The sequence below is a fragment of the Oncorhynchus mykiss genome, chromosome 27, assembly GCF_057628025.1.
Source record: "Oncorhynchus mykiss isolate SJ-2025 chromosome 27, ASM5762802v1, whole genome shotgun sequence".
Lineage (NCBI taxonomy): Eukaryota > Metazoa > Chordata > Actinopteri > Salmoniformes > Salmonidae > Oncorhynchus > Oncorhynchus mykiss.
Genome location: NC_143048.1, coordinates 46,452,501 through 46,474,909, shown reverse-complemented (window position 1 = coordinate 46,474,909; position 22,409 = coordinate 46,452,501). Strand labels below are relative to the sequence as shown.

Here is a 22,409-nt window from a genome sequence, read left to right as displayed (position 1 = left end):
GAGGAAAGGAAGAGAGGAGGAGAGGATAAGAAAGGAGAGGAGGAGAGGCGGGGAGGAGAGGAGGAGAGGAGATGAGGGGAGGAGAGGAAGAGAGGAGGAGAGGAGAAGAGGGCTTAATAATGTGTTATATTCCCTCCAGGCTCCAGGTACACTAAGCTATATATGTGCAGACTGGCATGCATCTCAAATGGTAACCTATTCCCTATATAGTGCACTACTTTAGACCAGAGCCCTATTCCCTATATAGTGCACTACTTTAGACCAGAGCCCTATTCCCTATATAGTGCACTACTTTAGACCAGAGCCCTATTCCCTATATAGTGCACTACTTTAGACCAGAGCCCTATTCCCTATATAGTGCACTACTTTAGACCAGAGCCCTATTCCCTATATAGTGCACTACTTTAGACCAGAGCCCTATTCCCTATATAGTGCACTACTTTAGACCAGAGCCCTATTTCCTATATAGTGGTACTACTATAGACCAGAGCCCTATTCCCTATATAGTGCACTACTTTAGACCAGAGCCCTATTCCCTATATGGTGCACTACTTTAGACCAGAGCCCTATTTCCTATATAGTGGTACTACTATAGACCAGAGCCCTATTCCCTATATAGTGCACTACTTTAGACCAGAGCCCTATTTCCTATATAGTGGTACTACTATAGACCAGAGCCCTATTCCCTATATAGTGCACTACTTTAGACCAGAGCCCTATTCCCTATATAGTGGTACTACTATAGACCAGAGCCCTATTCCCTATAGAGTGGTACTACTATAGACCAGAGCCCTATTCCCTATATAGTGCACTACTTTAGACCAGAGCCCTATTCCCTATATAGTGCACTACTTTAGACCAGAGCCCTATTTCCTATATAGTGGTACTACTATAGACCAGAGCCCTATTCCCTATATAGTGCACTACTTTAGACCAGAGCCCTATTCCCTATATAGTGGTACTACTATAGACCAGAGCCCTATTCCCTATAGAGTGGTACTACTATAGACCAGAGCCCTATTCCCTATATAGTGCACTACTTTAGACCAGAGCCCTATTCCCTATATAGTGCACTACTTTAGACCAGAGCCCTATTTCCTATATAGTGGTACTACTATAGACCAGAGCCCTATTCCCTATATAGTGCACTACTTTAGACCAGAGCCCTATTCCCTATATAGTGGTACTACTATAGACCAGAGCCCTATTCCCTATATAGTGGTACTACTATAGACCAGAGCCCTATTCCCTATATAGTGCACTACTTTAGACCATGTTCAATATCGCTGGCCAAAAGTTATGCATCCAGTATAGCAAAAAAATGATAATAATAAAATAAAAAATATTCCTTTTGCCTCCAGTGTAGCTCCTATGTAAGATACTCACCGTATACAAACAGGACATATTCAGCTCCACTAGTCCCCAGGTAGTTACTGGCCTCACAGCGATACGTGCCGTTGTCTGTCTTGTTGAGGGCGGTGATGGTGAGTTCCCTGCCCTCTACGATCATCCTCTCTATATCAGGCAGCTCCCCTCCATCTTTAGACCACAACACTGGCTCTGGTCTGGTGGAGAAAACACAACACAAGACATCACAACAGACACCACAGCATACACTGCAGCAGACAGACACCACAGCAGACACCACAGCAGACACCACAGCAGACACCACAACAGGCACCGCAACAGACACTGCAACAGACACCACAACAGACACCACAACGTGCACCTATACAGACGCCACAGCAGACACCACAACAGGCACCACAACAGACACCACAGCAGACACCACAGCAGACACAACAACAGAGACAACAACAGATGCCACAACATACTCTGCAACAGACACAGCGACATACACTGCAACAGACACAACAGCAAACACCACTGCAAACACCGCGGCAGACACCACATCAGACACCACATCAGGCACAACAACAGACACCACAACAGACACCACAACAGACACCACAGCAGACAGACACCACTGCTGCCTCAGTGTCTTGAGATATTTTTGTTACAGGTTACTATGGAATACTGAAGTATAATTACAAGCATTTCGTAAGTGTCTGTCACGCCCTGGCCATAGAAAGGCTTTTAATCTCTATTTTGGTTAGGCCAGGGTGTGACTAGGGTGGGCATTCTAGTTTCTTTATTTCTATGTTTTCTGTTTCTATGTTTTGGCCGGGTATGATTCTCAATCAGGGACAGCTGTCTATTGTCATGATGTTGCCATCTTTGGATGTGACGAGCCCCATCCCCCTTTTCCCGCCTCCCCTTTTCCTCCTTCAACTAGGCTGCTGTGGTCAGAGAGACGTTGTAAATTCCTGAGGATCTCCTCATGGCCACACAGTATAAGAGAGAGTACATTTTCATAGAGAACAGGGGAATGTCTTCCACCTCACAGAACTCGAGGTCTGAACAACATTTATTTGGTATAAAATAGAAGGTATAAAAGATGGGTGAAGAATCCAGCTACGAACTGGTCCGTTTGTCACAACTTGGGGAAGCTCATGGGAGACGCTGTGGCCACATTACCATAACGCTATTTATATAATAGCCTCAGATATGAGGTTTACATCTAATTGTTGTATAAGATGAATGAGTGAGTATGATACAGTTCACACAATTTTACAATGTGATTTTGGACTGTTTAATGAAGGAAAACTCAAAAAGGGAATTGGAGTTAACTAAATCAGAGGACCGCCCCTGAGCCCAGTTAGGGTCAGACATCCTGGGACAGCCCCTGAGCCCAGTTAGGGTCAGACATCCTGGGACAGCCCCTGAGCCCAGTTAGGGTCAGGCATCCTGGGACAGCCCCTGAGCCCAGTTAGGGTCAGACATCCTGGGACAGCCCCTGACCCCAGTTAGGGTCAGACATCCTGGGACAGCCCCTGAGCCCAGTTAGGGTCAGACATCCTGGACCGCCCCTGAGCCCAGTTAGGGTCAGACATCCTGGACCGCCCCTGAACCCAGTTAGGGTCAGACATCCTGGACCGCCCCTGAGCCCAGTTAGGGTCAGACATCCTGGACCGCCCCTGAGCCCAGTTAGGGTCAGACATCCTGGACCACCCCTGAGCCCAGTTAGGGTCAGGCATCCTGGACCGCCCCTGAGCCCAGTTAGGGTCAGACATCCTGGACCGCCACTGAGCCCAGTTAGGGTCAGACATCCTGGACCGCCACTGAGCCCAGTTAGGGTCAGACATCCTGGACCGCCCCTGAGCCCAGTTAGGGTCAGACATCCTGGACCGCCCCTGAGCCCAGTTAGGGTCAGGCATCCTGGACCGCCCCTGAGGCCAGTTAGGGTCAGGCATCCTGGACCGCCCCTGAGCCCAGTTAGGGTCAGACATCCTGGACCGCCCCTGAGCCCAGTTAGGGTCAGACATCCTGGACCGCCCCTGAGCCCAGTTAGGGTCAGACATCCTGGACCGCCCCTGAGCCCCGTTAGGGTCAGACATCCTGGACCGCCCCTGAGCCCCGTTAGGGTCAGACATCCTGGGACAGCCCCTGAGCCCAGTTAGGGTCAGACATCCTGGACCGCCCCTGAGCCCAGTTAGGGTCAGACATCCTGGGACAGCCCCTGAGCCCAGTTAGGGTCAGACATCCTGGACCGCCCCTGAGCCCAGTTAGGGTCAGACATCCTGGGACAGCCCCTGAGCCCAGTTAGGGTCAGACATCCTGGACCGCCCCTGAGCCCAGTTAGGGTCAGACATCCTGGACCGCCCCTGAGCCCAGTTAGGGTCAGACATCCTGGACCGCCCCTGAGCCCAGTTAGGGTCAGACATCCTGGACCGCCCCTGAGCCCAGTTAGGGTCAGACATCCTGGAACGCCCCTGAGCCCAGTTAGGGTCAGACATCCTGGACAGCCCCGGAGCCCAGTTAGGGTCAGACATCCTGGGACAGCCCCTGAGCCCAGTTAGGGTCAGAAATCCTGGGACAGCCCCTGAGCCCAGTTAGGGTCAGATATCCTGGACCGCCCCTGAGCCCAGTTAGGGTCAGGCATCCTGGAACGCCCCTGAGCCCAGTTAGGGTCAGACATCCTGGGACCGCCCCTGAGCCCAGTTAGGGTCAGACATCCTGGACCGCCCCTGAGCCCAGTTAGGGTCAGACATCCTGGGACAGCCCCTGAGCCCAGTTAGGGTCAGACATCCTGGACCGCCCCTGAGCCCAGTTAGGGTCAGACATCCTGGACCGCCCCTGAGCCCAGTTAGGGTCAGACATCCTGGGACAGCCCCTGAGCCCAGTTAGGGTCAGACATCCTGGACCGCCCCTGAGCCCAGTTAGGGTCAGACATCCTGGGACAGCCCCTGAGCCCAGTTAGGGTCAGACATCCTGGGACAGCCCCTGAGCCCAGTTAGGGTCAGACATCCTGGGACAGCCCCTGAGGCCAGTTAGGGTCAGACAACCTGGGACAGCCCCTGAGCCCAGTTAGGGTCAGACATCCTGGACCGCCCCTGAGCCCAGTTAGGGTCAGACATCCTGGACCGCCCCTGAGCCCAGTTAGGGTCAGACATCCTGGACCGCCCCTGAGCCCAGTTAGGGTCAGACATCCTGGACCGCCCCTGAGCCCAGTTAGGGTCAGACATCCTGGGACAGCCCCTGAGCCCAGTTGGGGTCAGACATCCTGGACCGCCCCTGAGCCCAGTTAGGGTCAGACATCCTGGGACAGCCCCTGAGCCCAGTTAGGATCAGACATCCTGGACCGCCCCTGAGGCCAGTTAGCGTCAGACATCCTGGACCGCCCCTGAGGCCAGTTAGGGTCAGACATCCTGGACCGCCCCTGAGCCCAGTTAGGGTCAGACATCCTGGACCGCCCCTGAGCCCAGTTAGGGTCAGACATCCTGGACCGCCCCTGAGCCCAGTTAGGGTCAGACATCCTGGACCGCCCCTGAGCCCAGTTAGGGTCAGACATCCTGGACCGCCCCTGAGCCCAGTTAGGGTCAGACATCCTGGGACAGCCCCTGAGCCCAGTTAGGGTCAGACATCCTGGACCGCCCCTGAGCCCAGTTAGGGTCAGACATCCTGGGACAGCCCCTGAGCCCAGTTAGGGTCAGACATCCTGGGACAGCCCCTGAGCCCAGTTAGGGTCAGACATCCTGGGACAGCCCCTCAGCCCAGTTAGGGTCAGACAACCTGGGACAGCCCCTGAGCCCAGTTAGGGTCAGACATCCTGGACCGCCCCTGAGCCCAGTTAGGGTCAGACATCCTGGACCGCCCCTGAGCCCAGTTAGGGTCAGACATCCTGGGACCGCCCCTGGGCCCAGTTAGGGTCAGACATCCTGGACCGCCCCTGAGCCCAGTTAGGGTCAGACATCCTGGACCGCCCCTGAGCCCAGTTAGGGTCAGACATCCTGGACCGCCCCTGAGCCCAGTTAGGGTCAGGCATCCTGGAACGCCCCTGAGCCCAGTTAGGGTCAGGCATCCTGGAACGCCCCTGAGCCCAGTTAGGGTCAGACATCCTGGGACCGCCCCTGAGCCCAGTTAGGGTCAGACATCCTGGACCGCCCCTGAGCCCAGTTAGGGTCAGACATCCTGGGACAGCCCCTGAGCCCAGTTAGGGTCAGACATCCTGGACCGCCCCTGAGCCCAGTTAGGGTCAGACATCCTGGGACAGCCCCTGAGGCCAGTTAGGGTCAGACAACCTGGGACAGCCCCTGAGCCCAGTTAGGGTCAGACATCCTGGACCGCCCCTGAGCCCAGTTAGGGTCAGACATCCTGGGACAGCCCCTGAGCCCAGTTAGGGTCAGACATCCTGGACCGCCCCTGAGCCCAGTTAGGGTCAGACATCCTGGACCGCCCCTTTCTGCAATTCCGAATAAAACCCTTTGAGAAATTATCACCAGACCATGAGAGAGAGCGAGAGAGGGAGAGAGAGACAGACAAAACTCTCCAATAGAAACAAACTATTCAACAAAGATCCTGACGACACACTGAGTGTAAATATATATATTGATTGCAATTGGTCCCGAATGAGTCAGCGTTCATGTGCAAAGGATTAGCATTTCAATTGTTATAATCATCAACTTTGTAGTGTCTCATCTTAGTCGACTCCCACTTCCCCTTTTGTCTAACAAGCCCCGATGCCGGTTTAGCCCACGAGGGCACATTCCCATTTCTTGTAACCACATTTACCTTGTTTGTTTGTTTGATTGTTTGTTTATGCATTTCTGTGAATTACTTAGTTAGTAATAAATAAATGATTTAAGACAATTGATGTATGGATGACTCATAGTGAAGACTGGGTTCGTGCAGATAACCAACAATTTACAACGTTTGGAATGAGACTAACGTGAGGTAAAGTAAATAATTCATTAATTCGAAGACTAATTGATCAGATAAAATATCTGAAAGGTTATATTAGGAAATTATAACCTTGTAATCTGAATATTTTTCCTTGGTGCCCCGACTTCCTACTTAATTACAGTTACATGATTAATCAGTTGATCGCGTAATACTAATTACAGAGAATCTTTGATAAAAACTATAAGTCTTTAATTTAATGATGGTAAAGACACAACACTATCGTTGTCTCTGATTGGGAATCATACTTAGGCAGCCTTTTTTCCCTTTTGTATTTGTGGGTGGATTTCTTTGTTAGTGGCCTGTATAGCCCTCGTGAGTTTCACATTCGTTTTTGTTGTTTCTTGTTTTTGTTGGCGACATTCTAAATAAAAAGAAATGTACGCTCACCTTGGTCCGGTTTCCGCGACGACGTTTGCAATCCGCCCTGGCATGCTGTCAATTAACTTCTGGGCCACATCCTGACTGATGGCAGCCCATTCTTGCATGATCAATGCTTGGAGTTTGTCAGAATTTGTGGGTTTTTGTTTGTCCACCTGCTTCTTGATGATTGACCACAAGTTGTCAATGGGATTAAGGTCTGGGGAGTTTCTTGGCCATGGGACCCAAAATATCCATGTTTTGTTCCCCGAGCCACTTAGTTATCACTTTTGCCTTATGGCAGGTGCTCCATCATGCTGGAAAAGGCATTGTTCGTCACCAAACTGTTCCTGGATGGTTGGGAGAAGTTGCTATAGGAGGATGTGTTGGTACCATTCTTTATTCATGGCTGTGTTCTTAGGCATAATTGTGAGTGAGCCCACTCCCTTGGCTGAGAAGCAACCCCACAAATGAATAGTCTCAGGATGCTTTACTGTTGCCATGACACAATCACCTTGTCTTCTCTGGACAAGCTTTTTTCCAGATGCCCCAAACAATTGGAAAGGGGATTCATCAGAGAAAATGACTTGACCCCAGTCCTCAGCAGTCCAAACCCTGTACCTTTTGCAGAATATCAGTCTGTCCCTGATGTTTTTCCCGGAGAGAAGTGGCTTCTTTGCTGCCCTTCTTGACACCAGGCCATCCTCCAAAAGTCTTCGCCTGACTGTGCGTGCAGATGCACTCACACCTGCTTGCTGCCATTCCTGAGCAAGCTCTGTACTGGTGGTGCCCCGATCCCGCAGCTCAATCAACTTTAGGAGATGGTCCTGGCGCTTGCTGGACTTCCTTGTGCGCCCTGAAGCCTTCTTCACAACAATTGAACTGCTCTCCTTGAAGTTCTTGATGATCTGATAAATGGTTGATTTAGGTGCAATCTTACTGGCAGCAATATCCTTGCCTGTGAAGCCCTTTTTGTGTAAAGCAATGATGACAGCATGTGTTTCCTTGCAGGTAACCATGGATGACAGAGGAAGAACAATGATATCAAACACCCTCTTTTTGAAGCTACCAGTCTGTTATTCGAACGCAATCAGCATGACAGGGTGATCTCCAGCCTTGTCCTCATCAACACTCACACCTAAATTGAGAGAATCACTGACATGATGTCAGCTGGTCCTTTTGTGGCAGGGCTTAAATGCAGTAGAAATGTTTTTTGGGGGGATTCAGTTCATTTGCATGGCAAAGAGGGACTTTGCAATTAATTGCAATTCATCTGATCACTCTTCATAACATTCTGGAGTATATGAAATTGCCATCATACAAACTGAGGCAGCAGACTTTGTGAAAATTAATATTTGTGTCATTCTCAAAACTTTTGGTCACGACTGTAAACCACAACAGACACCACAACAGACACCACAACAGACACCACAACATACACCACAGCAGACACCACAACAGACACCATACCTTACGCAACAACAGACACCACACCAGACACAACAACAGACACTACAACAGAAATCACAACAGACACTAGCACTCCACATCTGGCTTTCTAATAGATGTTGGAAAATTGCTGCTATAACAGCCTCCACTCTTCTAGGAAGGCTTTCCACTAGATGTTGGAATATTGCTGCTATAACAGCCTCCACTCTTCTAGGAAGGCTTTCCACTAGATGTTGGAATATTGCTGCTATAACAGCCTCCACTCTTCTAGGAAGGCTTTCCACTAGATGTTGGAATATTGCTTCAGTGACTTGCTTCCATTTAGCCACAAGAGCATTAGTGAGGTCAGGCATGGATGTTTGGGCGATTAGGCCTGGCTCGCAGTCAGCGTTCCAATTCATCCTAAAAGGTATTCGATGGGGTTGAGCTCAGGGCTCTGTGCAGGCCAGTCAAGTTCTTCAAACACCGATCTTGACAAACCATTTCTGCTTTGTGCACTGGGGCATTGTCATGTTGAGACAGGAAAGGGCCTTCCCCAAAAGTTGGAAGCACAGAATCGTCTAGAATGTCATTCTATGCTGTAGCGTTAGGGTTGGTCTTCACTGGAACTAAGGGGCCCGAACCATGAAAAACAACCCCAGACCATTATTCCTCCTCAACCAAGCTTTTTACTTGGCACTACTATGCATTGGGGCAGGTAGCGTTCTCTTGGCATCCGCCAAACCCAGATGTGTCTGTCGGACTGCCAGATGCTTGGCATTGCGCATGGTGATGTTAGGCTTGTTTGCAGCTGCTCAGCCATGGAAACCCTCTCTTTGCATCCGCCAAACCCAGATGTGTCCGTGTTTCCACTGCTCCAGAGCTTTACACCACTCCAGCCATTGCTTGTCATTGTGCATGGTGATCTTAGGCTTGTGTGCCGCTGCTTAAGTACTTCCGGTGCCGACAGAGATGGCCGCCTCGCTTCGCGTTCCTAGGAAACTATGCAGTTCACTGGAGAGACGCTATCGGAGTCGGTGCAGCCAGCTGGTTTCTCCATACATCGCGCCGACAGAAACAAACATCTTGCTGGTAAGAAGAGGGGCGGGGGCGTATGCCTTATGGCTAACAAGACGTGGTGTGGTCACAAAAGCAAACAGGAACTCAAGTCCTTCTGTTCCCTGATTTAGAATTCCTCACAATCAAATGTCGACCGCATTATCTACCAAGGGAATTCTCTTCGATTATAATCACAACCGTATATATTCCCCGCCAAGCAGACACATCGATGGCTCTGAACAAACTTTATTTGACTCTTTGCAAACTGGAATCCATACATCCTGAGGCTGCATTCATTGTAGCTGGGGATTTTAACAAGGCTAATCTGAAAACAAGACTCCCTAAATTGTATCAGCATATCGACTGCGCAACCAGGGCTGGCAAAACCTTGGATCACTGCTATTCTAACTTCCGCGACGCATATAAGGCCCTGCCCCGCCCTCCTTTCGGAAAAGCTGACCACGACTCCAGTTTGTTGATCCCTGCCTACAGACAGAAACTAAAACAAGAAGCTCCCACGCTGAGGTCTGTTCAACGCTGGTCCGACCAATCTGATTCCACACTCCAAGACTGCTTCCATCACGTGGACTGGGATATGTTTCGTATTGCGTCAGACAACAACATTGACGAATACGCAGAAGTGGTGTGCGAGTTCATTAGAACGTGCGTTGAAGATGTCGTTCCCATAGCAACGATTAAAACAATCCCAAACCAGAAACCGTGGATTGATGTCAGCATTCGCGTGAAACTGAAAGCGCGAACCACTGCTTTTAATCAGGGCAAGGTGACCGGAAACATGACCGAATACAAACAGTGTAGCTATTCCCTCCGCAAGGCAATCAAACAAGCTAAGCGTCAGTATAGAGACAAAGTAGAATCTGAATTCAACGGCTCAGACACAAGAGGTATGTGGCAGGGTCTACAGTCAATCACGGATTACAAAAAGAAAACCAGCCCCGTCACGGACCAGGATGTCTTGCTCCCAGGCAGACTAAATAACTGTTTTGCCCTCTTTGAGGACAATACAGTGCCACTGACACAGCCTGCAACCAAAACATGCGGCCTCTCCTTCACTGCACCCCGCTGATCCTCAACACTGGGCCCCACAAGGGTGCGTTCTGAGCCCTCTCCTGTACTCCCTGTTCACCCACGACTGCGTGGCCACGCACGCCTCCAACTCAATCATCAAGTTTGCGGACGACACAACAGTGGTAGGCTTGATTACCAACAACGACGAGACGGCCTACAGGGAGGAGGTGAGGGCCCTCGGAGTGTGGTGTCAGGAAAATAACCTCACACTCAACGTCAACAAAACGAAGGAGATGATTGTGGACTTCAGGAAACAGCAGAGGGAACACCCCCCTATCCACATCGATGTAACAGTAGTGGAGAGGGTAGCAAGTTTTAAGTTCCTCGGCATACACATCACAGACAAACTGAATTGGTCCACCCACACAGACAGCATCGTGAAGAAGGCGCAGCAGCGCCTCTTCAACCTCAGGAGGCTGAAGAAATTCGGCTTGTCACCAAAAGCACTCACAAACTTCTACAGATGCACAATCGAGAGCATCCTAGCGGGCTGTATCACCGCCTGGTACGGCAACTGCTCCGCCCACAACCGTAAGGCTCTCCAGAGGGTAGTGAGGTCTGCACAACGCATCACCCGGGGCAAACTACCTGCCCTCCAGGACACCTACACCACCCGATGTTACAGGAAGGCCATAAAGATCATCAAGGACAACAACCACCCGAGCCACTGCCTGTTCACCCCGCTATCATCCATCGTCTCATATGTATATACTGTACTCGATACCATCTACTGTATCTTGCCTATGCCACTCTGTACCATCACTCATTCATATATCTTTATGTACATATTCTTTATCCCCTTACACTTGTGTGCATAAGACAGTAGTTTTGGAATTGTTAGTTAGATTACTTGTTGGTTATTACTGCATTGTCGGAACTAGAAGCACAAGCATTTCGCTACACTCGCATTAACATCTGCTAACCATGTGTATGTGACAAATACAATTTCATTTGATTTGATTTGATATGATTTGCTCGGCCATGGTAACCCATTTCATGAAGCTTCCGACGAACAGTTATTGTGCTGAAGTTGCCTCCAAAGGCAGTTTGGAACTTGGTAGTGAGTGTTGCAACCGAGGACAGACCATTTTTACGCGTTATACATTTCAGCACTCGGTGGTCCCGTTCTGTGAGCTTGTGTGGCCTACCACTTCGCGGCTGAGCCGTTGTTGCTCCTAGACATTTCCACTTCACAATAACAGCACTTACAGTTGACCGGGGCAGCTGTAGCATGGCAGAAATTTGACCATTTGACTTGTTGGAAGGTTGGCATCCTTTAATGGTGCCACGTTGAAAGTCACTGAGCGCTTCAGTAAGGCCATTATACTGCTAATGTTGGTCTATGGAGATTGCATGGCTGTGTGGTCGATTGTATACACGTCGTGTGTGGCTGAAATAGCCTCAAATCACCTCATTTGAAGGGGAGTTCACATACTTTTGTATATGTAGTGTAGCTAGTAAAATCAGATTACATGTTAGAGGTCTATCAATAGGATATACTGTCCACATCCATTATTAAGTGATAGACCATGTACTTACAGTGGGTTCCCTTTAGCGACACACTCCAGTTTAAAGTACTGTCCTTCCTGAGGGATGATCACGGAGTGGGAAATCTCCACGTGGGGGGCGTCTGGGACGAGAGACAAGACACATTATGAAACGTCATCCATACTAGTGACTGAAACATCCTGATCCTAGATCTGTGGTTGAGTTCATATCCAATTTAATTTAAATGGTAGGATCATCTGATCCCAGTTATTTTTGAATATGTTCCTCAGGTTTCAGAACTCACAATGGACCTCCAGGACCTCTGTGACCTGGTAAGGGTTGGAAGAAAGAGACACGTGCTCCACACTGCAGGTATAGGCCACCCCGTCATCACTCTGATCCACCTGCAGCTGCAAAGTGCTCTTCACTGTGAACGACTTCCCTGTGGCGTTGACCTCCTTAGTGCCTGTTAGATAGAAACACATAGACATTCTATTACATTCTATTATTCTATTCAGGAACTCTATTACATTCTATTATTCTATTCAGGAACTCTATTACATTCTATTATTCTATTCAGGAACTCTATTACATTCTATTATTCTATTCAGGAACTCTATTACATTCTATTATTCTATTCAGGAACTCTATTACATTCTATTATTCTATTCAGGAGCTCTATTACATTCTATTATTCTATTCAGGAACTCTATTACATTCTATTATTCTATTCAGGAACTCTATTACATTCTATTATTCTATTCAGGAACTCTATTACATTATATTATTCTATTCAGGAACTCCAATACATTCTATTATTCTATTCAGGAACTCTATTACATTCTATAATTCTATTCAGGAACTCTATTACATTCTATTATTCTATTCAGGAACTCTATTACATTCTATTATTCTATTCAGGAACTCTATTACATTCTATTATTCTATTCAGGAACTCTATTACATTCTATTATTCTATTCAGGAACTCCAATACATTATATTATTCTATTCAGGAACTCCAATACATTCTATTATTCTATTCAGGAACTCTATTGCATTATATTACTCAATTCAGGAACTCCATTACATTCTATTATTCTATTCAGGAACTCTATTACATTCTATAATTCTATTCAGGAACTCTATTACATTCTATTATTCTATTCGGGAACTCTATTACATTCTATAATTCTATTCAGGAACTCTATTACATTCTATTATTCTATTCATGAACTCTATTACATTCTATTATTCTATTCAGGAACTCTATTACATTCTATTATTCTATTCAGGAACTCTATTACATTCTATTATTCTATTCAGGAACTCTATTACATTCTATTATTCTATTCAGGAACTCCAATACATTCTATAATTCTATTCAGGAACTCTATTACATTCTATTATTCTATTCAGGAACTCTATTACATTCTATTATTCTATTCAGGAACTCTATTACATTCTATTATTCTATTCAGGAACTCTATTACATTCTATTATTCTATTCAGGAAGTCTATTACATTCTATTATTCTATTCAGGAACTCTATTACATTCTATTATTCTATTCAGGAACTCTATTACATTCTATTATTCTATTCAGGAACTCTATTACATTCTATTATTCTATTCAGGAAGTCTATTACATTCTATTATTCTATTCAGGAACTCTATTACATTCTATTATTCTATTCAGGAACTCTATTACATTATATTATTCTATTCAGGAACTCCAATACATTCTATTATTCTATTCAGGAACTCTATTACATTCTATAATTCTATTCAGGAACTCTATTACATTCTATTATTCCATTCAGGAACTCTATTACATTCTATTATTCTATTCAGGAACTCTATTACATTCTATTATTCTATTCAGGAACTCTATTACATTCTATTATTCTATTCAGGAACTCCAATACATTATATTATTCTATTCAGGAACTCCAATACATTCTATTATTCTATTCAGGAACTCTATTGCATTATATTACTCAATTCAGGAACTCTATTACATTCTATTATTCTATTCAGGAACTCTATTACATTCTATAATTCTATTCAGGAACTCTATTACATTCTATAATTCTATTCGGGAACTCTATTACATTCTATAATTCTATTCAGGAACTCTATTACATTCTATTATTCTATTCATGAACTCTATTACATTCTATTATTCTATTCAGGAACTCTATTACATTCTATTATTCTATTCAGGAACTCTATTACATTCTATAATTCTATTCAGGAACTCTATTACATTCTATTATTCTATTCAGGAACTCCAATACATTCTATTACATTCTATTCAGGTACTCTATTACATTCTATGATTCTATTCAGGAACTCTATTACATTCTATTATTCTATTCAGGAACTCTATTACATTCTATTATTCTATTCAGGAACTCTATTACATTATATTATTCTATTCAGGAACTCTATTACATTATATTATTCTATTCAGGAACTCTATTACATTCTATTATTCTATTCAGGAACTCTATTACATTCTATTATTCTATTCAGGAACTCTATTACATTCTATTATTCTATTCAGAACTCTATTACATTCTATTATTCTATTCAGGAACTCTATTACATTCTATTATTCTATTCAGGAACTCTATTATATTCTATAATTCTATTCAGGTACTCTATTACATTATATTATTCTATTCAGGAACTCTATTACATTATATTATTCTATTCAGGAACTCTATTACATTCTATTATTCTATTCAGGAACTCCAATACATTCTATTATTCTATTCAGGATCTCTATTACATTCTATTATTCTATTCAGGAACTCTATTACATTCTATTATTCTATTCAGGAACTCTATTACATTATATTATTCTATTCAGGAACTCTATTACATTCTATTATTCTATTCAGGAACTCCAATACATTCTATTATTCTATTCAGGTACTCTATTACATTCTATTATTCTATTCAGGAACTCTATTACATTCTATTATTCTATTCAGGAACTCCAATACATTCTATTATTCTATTCAGGAACTCTATTACATTCTATAATTCTATTCAGGTACTCTATTACATTCTATTATTCTATTCAGGAACTCTATTACATTCTATAATTCTATTCAGGAACTCTATTACATTCTATTATTCTATTCAGGAACTCCAATACATTCTATTATTCTATTCAGGTACTCTATTACATTCTATTATTCTATTCAGGAACTCTATTACATTCTATTATTCTATTCAGGAACTCCAATACATTCTATTATTCTATTCAGGAACTCTTTTACATTCTATAATTCTATTCAGGTACTCTATTACATTCTATTATTCTATTCAGGAACTCTATTACATTCTATAATTCTATTCAGGAACTCTATTACATTCTATTATTCTATTCAGGAACTCCAATACATTATATTATTCTATTCAGGAACTCCAATACATTCTATTATTCTATTCAGGAACTCTATTACATTCTATTATTCTATTCAGGAACTCTATTACATTCTATAATTCTATTCAGGAACTCTATTACATTCTATTATTATATTCAGGAACTCTATTACATTCTATTATTCTATTCAGGAACTCTATTACATTCTATAATTCTATTCAGGAACTCTATTACATTCTATTATTCTATTCAGGAACTCTATTACATTCTATTATTCTATTCAGGAACTCTATTACATTCTATTATTCTATTCAGGAACTCTATTACATTCTATTATTCTATTCAGGTACTCTATTACATTCTATTATTCTATTCAGGAACTCTATTGCATTCTATTATTCTATTCAGGAACTCTATTACATTCTATTATTCTATTCAGGAACTCTATTACATTCTATTATTCTATTCAGGAACTCTATTGCATTATATTACTCAATTCAGGAACTCTATTACATTATATTATTCTATTCAGGAACTCTATTACATTCTATTATTCTATTCAGGAACTCTATTACATTCTATTATTCTATTCAGGAACTCTATTACATTCTATTATTCCATTCAGGAACTCTATTACATTCTATTATTCTATTCAGGTACTCTATTACATTCTATTATTCTATTCAGGAACTCTATTACATTCTATTATTCTATTCAGGAACTCTATTACATTCTATTATTCTATTCAGGAACTCTATTGCATTATATTACTCAATTCAGGAACAGCGTACGAGTTAAAAACCTACAGGAGGGTATCTCTCCAGGAACAGGTTCGGAATATAAATGTGGAATCCTCCCCATCTTCCTTTCATCCCTTTACTGTGAAATCCTCCCCTCTCCTCCATTTGTTTTAGGATAATCTTCCCTTTCTCATTCTCCCACTTGTCTCCTAGACCCATTCCATCCCCGAAACTTTTTCTCTTCGTCCCCCAGAAACAAGATTGATTTGTTTTGTATCTTCTATTTTCCTCGGGTCTCTGATGTCTTCTCTGTTTAGATAAGTGGCTCTTAACTTGAAACCTGTATTGAGCCAGGAGTCAGAGAGGAGGCAGGCACAGTGTTTACGTGTGAGCTAGTGGGTTGGAGCATTGCCCTCTGTCTGTCTGTCTGTCTGTCTGTCTGTCTGTCTGTCTGTCTGTCTGTCTGTCTGTCTGTCTGTCTGTCTGTCTGTCTGCCTGCCTGCCTGCCTGCCTGCCTGCCTGTCTGTCTGTCTGTCTGTCTGTCGATGTCTTGTCAAAGACTTGTGCGTTCTTCTGTGTGTGCATGCGTGAGAGGTAGTATCACCTCTTCAGACATCTTCATTTCGCTGCCTCTATGGTTCGTCCAATTCAATCAGACAATATAACAGACAACTGCTATTTCTGTGAGTCTATGTACATTTTCATACCATGATATTGGTGAGATCTGATACTAACACGTGTTCAGATTGTTTGTGGTTCAAAACGCTTGACAGTTTTACAGCAAACAAATCTCCACTACTATTGACTGTATTCCAATATGAGCCTTAAAGCCTTTAATACAGCCATTGCTCCAAATGGCTGAAGGTTGTAGCTGTACAGCGATGTGCACTCAGGGTAGACAATAATCCATCAAAATAGCCTGTTATGAAAAGCCAAATTAAAAATAAAATGATATATAAAATTTCAAATATTTTTTTGTTATCTAATATTTATTTTCAATGATTCTGGTAGTTTGTATTTTATTTTATTTATTTCACCTTTATTTAACCAGGTAGGCTAGTTGAGAACACCTTTATTTAACCAGGTAGGCTAGTTGAGAACACCTTTATTTAACCAGGTAGGCTAGTTGAGAACAAGTTCTCATTTACAATTGCGACCTGGACCAAGATAAAGCAAAGCAGTTCGACACAAACAACGACACAGAGTTACACATGGAGTAAAACAAACATACAGTCAATAATACAGTAGAAACAAGTCTATATACGATGTGAGCAAATGAGGTGAGATAAGGGAGGTAAAGGCAAAAAAAAGGCCATGGTGGCGAAGTAAATACAATATAGCAATGCTAAAATTCTCAGAATGTACTACTTTCCTATTTGTTGAAATCACACTGAAATCACATCACGTGTCTGTTATTTGGCATTAACATCTAGCCCGCTAGCTATTCATTCAATAGTTTAACAAGATAATGTGCTAGGTTAGCTTGTTTCTTTAATACCACTGAGTGTGCCTGAGCGTGACTGAGTGTGACTGAGTGTGACTGAACGTGACTGAGTGTGACTGAGTGTGACTGAACGTGACTGAGTGTGACTGAACGTGACTGAGTGTGACTGAGTGTGACTGAGCGTGACTGAGCGTGACTGAGCGTGACTGAGCGTGACTGAGTGTGACTGAGTGTGACTGAGCGTGACTGAGTGCAACTGAGTGTGACTGAGTGCAACTGAGTGTGCTACTTCAAAGTTTAAATATATTGGTCTTTAGGGCCACCGGTTGTGGGTGGCCACGGAAAGCCATGGATAACCATGGATCTGTTAAATCTGGTATATGGTGAACTGGTGCTGTCTGTTATATGGTGAACTGGTGCTGTCTGTTATATGGTGAACTGGTGCTGTCTGTTATATGGTGAACTGGTGCTGTCTGTTATATGGTGAACTGGTGCTGTCTGTTATATGGTGAACTGGTGCTGTCTGTTATATGGTGAACTGGTGCTGTCTGTTATATGGTGAACTGGTGCTGTCTGTTATATGGTGAACTGGTGCTGTCTGGTATATGGTGAACTGGTGCTGTCTGTTATATGGTGAACTGGTGCTGTCTGTTTAATGGTGAACTGGTGCTGTCTGTTATATGGTGAACTGGTGCTGTCTGTTATATGGTGAACTGGTGCTATCTGGTGCTGTCTGTTATATGGTGAACTGGTGCTGTCTGTTATATGGTGAACTGGTGCTATCTGGTGCTATCTGTTATATGGTGAACTGGTGCTGTCTGGTGCTATCTGTTATATGGTGAACTGGTGCTGTCTGGTATATGGTGAACTGGTGCTGTCTGTTATATGGTGAACTGGTGCTATCTGTTATATGGTGAACTGGTGCTGTCTGTTATATGGTGAACTGGTGCTGTCTGTTATATGGTGAACTGGTGCTGTCTGTTATATGGTGAACTGGTGCTGTCTGTTATATGGTGAACTGATGCTGTCAGTTATATGGTGAACTGGTGCTGTCTGGTATATGGTGAACTGGTGCTGTCTGTTATATGGTGAACTGGTGCTGTCTGTTATATGGTGAACTGGTGCTATCTGTTATATGGTGAACTGGTGCTGTCTGTTATATGGTGAACTGGTGCTGTCTGTTACAGTGCCTTGCGAATGTATTCGGCCCCCTTGAACTTTGCAACCTTTTGCCACATTTCAGGCTTCAAACATAAAGATATAAAACTGTATTTTTTGGTGAAGAATCAACAACAAGTGGGATACAATCATGAAGTGGAATGACATTTATTGGATATTTCAAACTTTTTAACAAATCAAAAACTGAAAAATTGGGCGTGCAAAATTATTCAGCCCCTTTACTTTCTGTGCAGCAAACTCTCTCCAGAAGTTCAGTGAGGATCTCTGAATGATCAAATGTTGGCTTAAATGACTAATGATGATAAATACAATCCACCTGTGTGTAATCAAGTCTCCGTATAAATGCACCTGCACTGTGATAGTCTCAGAGGTCCGTTAAAAGCGCAGAGAGCATCATGAAGAACAACGAACACACCAGGCAGGTCCAAGATACTGTTGTGAAGAAGTTTAAAGCCGGATTTGGATACAAAAAGATTTCCCAAGCTTTAAACATCCCAAGGAGCACTGTGCAAGCGATAATATTGAAATGGAAGGAGTATCAGACCACTGCAAATCTACCAAGACCTGGCCGTCCCTCTTAACTTTCAGCTCATACAAGGATAATACTGATCAGAGATGCAGCCAAGAGGCACATGATCACTCTGGATGAACTGCAGAGATCTACAGCTGAGGTGGGAGACTCTGTCCATAGGACAACAATCAGTCGTATATTGCACAAATCTGGCCTTTATGGAAGAGTGGCAAGAAGAAAGCCATTTCTTAAAGATATCCATAAAAAGTGTCATTTAAAGTTTGCCACAAGCCACCTGGGAGACACACCAAACATGTGGAAGAAGGTGCTCTGGTCAGATGAAACCAAAATTGAACTTTTTGGCAACAATGCAAGATGTTATGTTTGGCGTAAAAGCAACACAGCTCATCACCCTGAACACACCATCCCCACTGTCAAACATGGTGGTGGCAGCATCATGGTTTGGGCCTGCTTTTATTCAGCAGGGACAGGGAAGATGGTTCAAATTGATGGGAAGATGGATGGAGCCAAATACAGGACCATTCTGGAAGAAAAGCTGATGGAGTCTGCAAAAGACCTGAGACTGGGACGGAGATTTGTCTTCCAACAAGACAATGATCCAAAACATAAAGCAAAATCTACAATGGAATGGTTCAAAAATAAACATATCCAGGTGTTAGAATGGCCAAGTCAAAGTCCAGACCTGAATCCAATCGAGAATCTGTGGAAAGAACTGAAAACTGCTGTTCACAAATGCTCTCCGTCCAACCTCACTGAGCTCGAGCTGTTTTGCAAGGAGGAATGGGAAAAAATGTCAGTCTCTCGATGTGCAAAACTGATAGAGACATACCCCAAGCGACTTACAGCTGTAATCGCAGCAAAAGGTGGCGCTACAAAGTATTAACTTAAGCGGGCTGAATAATTTTGCACGCCCAATTTTTCAGGTTTTGATTTGTTAAAAAAGTTTGAAATATCCAATAAATGTCATTCCACTTCATGATTGTGTCCCACTTGTTGTTGATTCTTCACAAAAAAATACAGTTTTATATCTTTATGTTTGAAGCCTGAAATGTGGCAAAAGTTCAAGGGGGCCGAATACTTTCGCAGGGCACTGTATATGGTGAACTGGTGCTGTCTGTTATATGGTGAACTGGTGCTGTCTGTTATATGGTGAACTGGTGCTGTCTGTTATATGGTGAACTGGTGCTGTCTGGTATATGGTGAACTGGTGCTGTCTGTTATATGGTGAACTGGTGCTGTCTGTTATATGGTGAACTGGTGCTGTCTGTTATATGGTGAACTGGTGCTGTCTGTTATATGGTGAACTGGTGCTGTCTGTTATATGGTGAACTGGTGCTGTCTGTTATGTGGTGAACTGGTGCTTCATCAAGGTTTATTTGTGAATAAACCTTGGTTGGATACTAACCGGTGTCTACCCAGCCACCAATCTCACTGCACGTCACTTTAACTATGTCATTATGACTTCATATCCATGGAGAGTTGCAATACAGTGACAAACTACTTTGTTTTCCAACTCATCAGACAACCTACTGAGGAAGCATCAGATAACATGAGTCAAAGGCTCTTGTCTGTCTCTCGTGTAGAATAGAGGGATCTGATAGGAGATGAGAAAGCCTCCATCACTCTCCCAGCCTCTCTCCTCCTCTCCCCTCTCTCCCCCTCTACCCCGTCACAACTCTCTCCTCTCCCCTCTCTCCCTGTCTCCCCTCTCTCCACTTCACATCTCTCCCAGCCTCTCCCCTCTCTCCCCTCATCCCTCTCTCCCCCTCTCCCCGTCACCTCTCCCAACATCTCCCCCTCTCCCCTCTCTCCCTGTCACATCTCTCCCAGCCTATCCCCTCTCTACCCTCTCCCCATCTCTCCCCTCTCCCCTCTCTCCCCCTCTCCCTGTCACATCTCTCCCAGCCTATCCTCTCTCTCGCCCTCTCCCTGTCACATCTCTCCAAGCCTGTCCCCTCTCTCCCTCTCTCCCTGTCACATCTCTCCCAGCCTCTCCCTTCTCTCCCCCTCTCCTCTCTCTCCCCGTCACATCTCTCCCAGCCTATCCCCTCTCTCCCCCTCTCCCCGTCACATCTCTCCTAGCCTATCCCCTCTCTCCTCCTCTCCCCGTCACATCTCTCCCAGCCTCTCCCCTCTCTCCCCCTCTCCCCGTCACATCTCCCCCAGCCTCTCCCCCTCACCTCTCTCTCCCCCGCTACACCTCTCCCAGCCTATCTCCCCTCTCCCCTCTCTCTCAGCCTCTACCCTCTCACCCATCACATCTCTCTCTCTCTCTCCCCTCTCTCCCCCTCTCCCCTCTCTCTCCTCTCTCTCCCTCTCTAGCCTCTCCCCTCTCTCCTCTCTACCCTCTCTCCCCATCAGATCGCTCTCCCCTCTCTCCCCTTTATCCCACTCTACCCTCTCTCCACTCCCTCCCTCTCCCCTCTCTATCCCCCCTACCTCTCTACCCTCTCTCCCTCTCCCCTCTCTCCCCCTCTATCCCCCTCTACCTCTCTACCCTCTCTCCCTCTCCCTCTCTCCCTCTCCCCTCTCTCTCCCCCTCTATCCCCCTCTATCCCCCTCTACCTCTCTACCCTCTCTCCCCATCAGATCTCTCTCCCCTCTCCACTCTATCCCCCTCTTCCTCTCTACCCTCTCTCCCCATCAGATATCTCTCCCCTCTCTCCACTCCCTCCCAACTAGCCTGCAGCATCAACCCAGCTGTCAGTCTATGTCCTGGTATATAGTGCTGCCAGCATCTCAGAGAGCAGGGAGCACACAGCCAGGCAGACCTGGGTTAAAAACACATACGTTATCTGACCTCGATTGAGCCCTTTCCTGAGAGACAGAGAGTAATGTATTTTAACCTGAGGGCAGAGGAGCAAAGAATCCTTTTACTGTGTAAACCGAAGCTGACTCAGTCATCAAAGTAGTGCACTAGATAGGGAATAGGGTGCCATTTGGCTATGTGCCCTGGTTAAAAGTAGTGCACTAGATAGGGAATATGGTGCCATTTGGCTATAGGCCCTGGTTAAAAGTAGTGCACAATATAGGGAATAGGGTGTCAGTATTGCACTATATAGGGAATAGAGTGCCATTTGGGATGATGCATTAATTTAGTCCTGAGGTGCTGACCTGTTGCACCCTTGACAACCACTGGGATTATTATTATTGGACCATGCTGGTCATTTATGAACATTTGAACATCTTGTCCATGTTCTGTTATAATCTCCACCCGGCACAGCCAGAAGAGGACTGGCCACCTCTCATAGCCTGGTTCCTCTCTAGGTTTCTTCCTAGGTTTTGGCCTTTCTAGGGAGTTTTTCCTAGCCACAGTGCTTCTACACCTGCATTGGTTGTTGTTTGGGGTGTTTTAGGATGGGTTTCTGTACAGCACTTTGAGATATCAGCTGA

The 22,409-nt window shown here is 44.8% G+C and overlaps 1 protein-coding gene across 5 annotated transcripts in view; it reads right to left on the bottom strand.

Moving 5' to 3' along the window:
* Nucleotides 1-22,409, bottom strand: part of cadm2b (cell adhesion molecule 2b) — a 520,268-nt gene that overhangs the window by 47,101 nt on the left and 450,758 nt on the right. For all 5 annotated transcript variants that reach the window (XM_036965372.2, XM_036965373.2, XM_090224114.1 and 2 more), the window contains 3 exons: nucleotides 12,029-12,190; nucleotides 11,776-11,866; nucleotides 1,387-1,565 (listed from right to left, as the gene is read on the bottom strand). In XM_036965372.2, coding sequence (XP_036821267.1) covers nucleotides 1,387-1,565; nucleotides 11,776-11,866; nucleotides 12,029-12,190 — 432 coding nt within the window. The remainder of the gene's footprint in view (nucleotides 1-1,386; nucleotides 1,566-11,775; nucleotides 11,867-12,028; nucleotides 12,191-22,409) is intronic.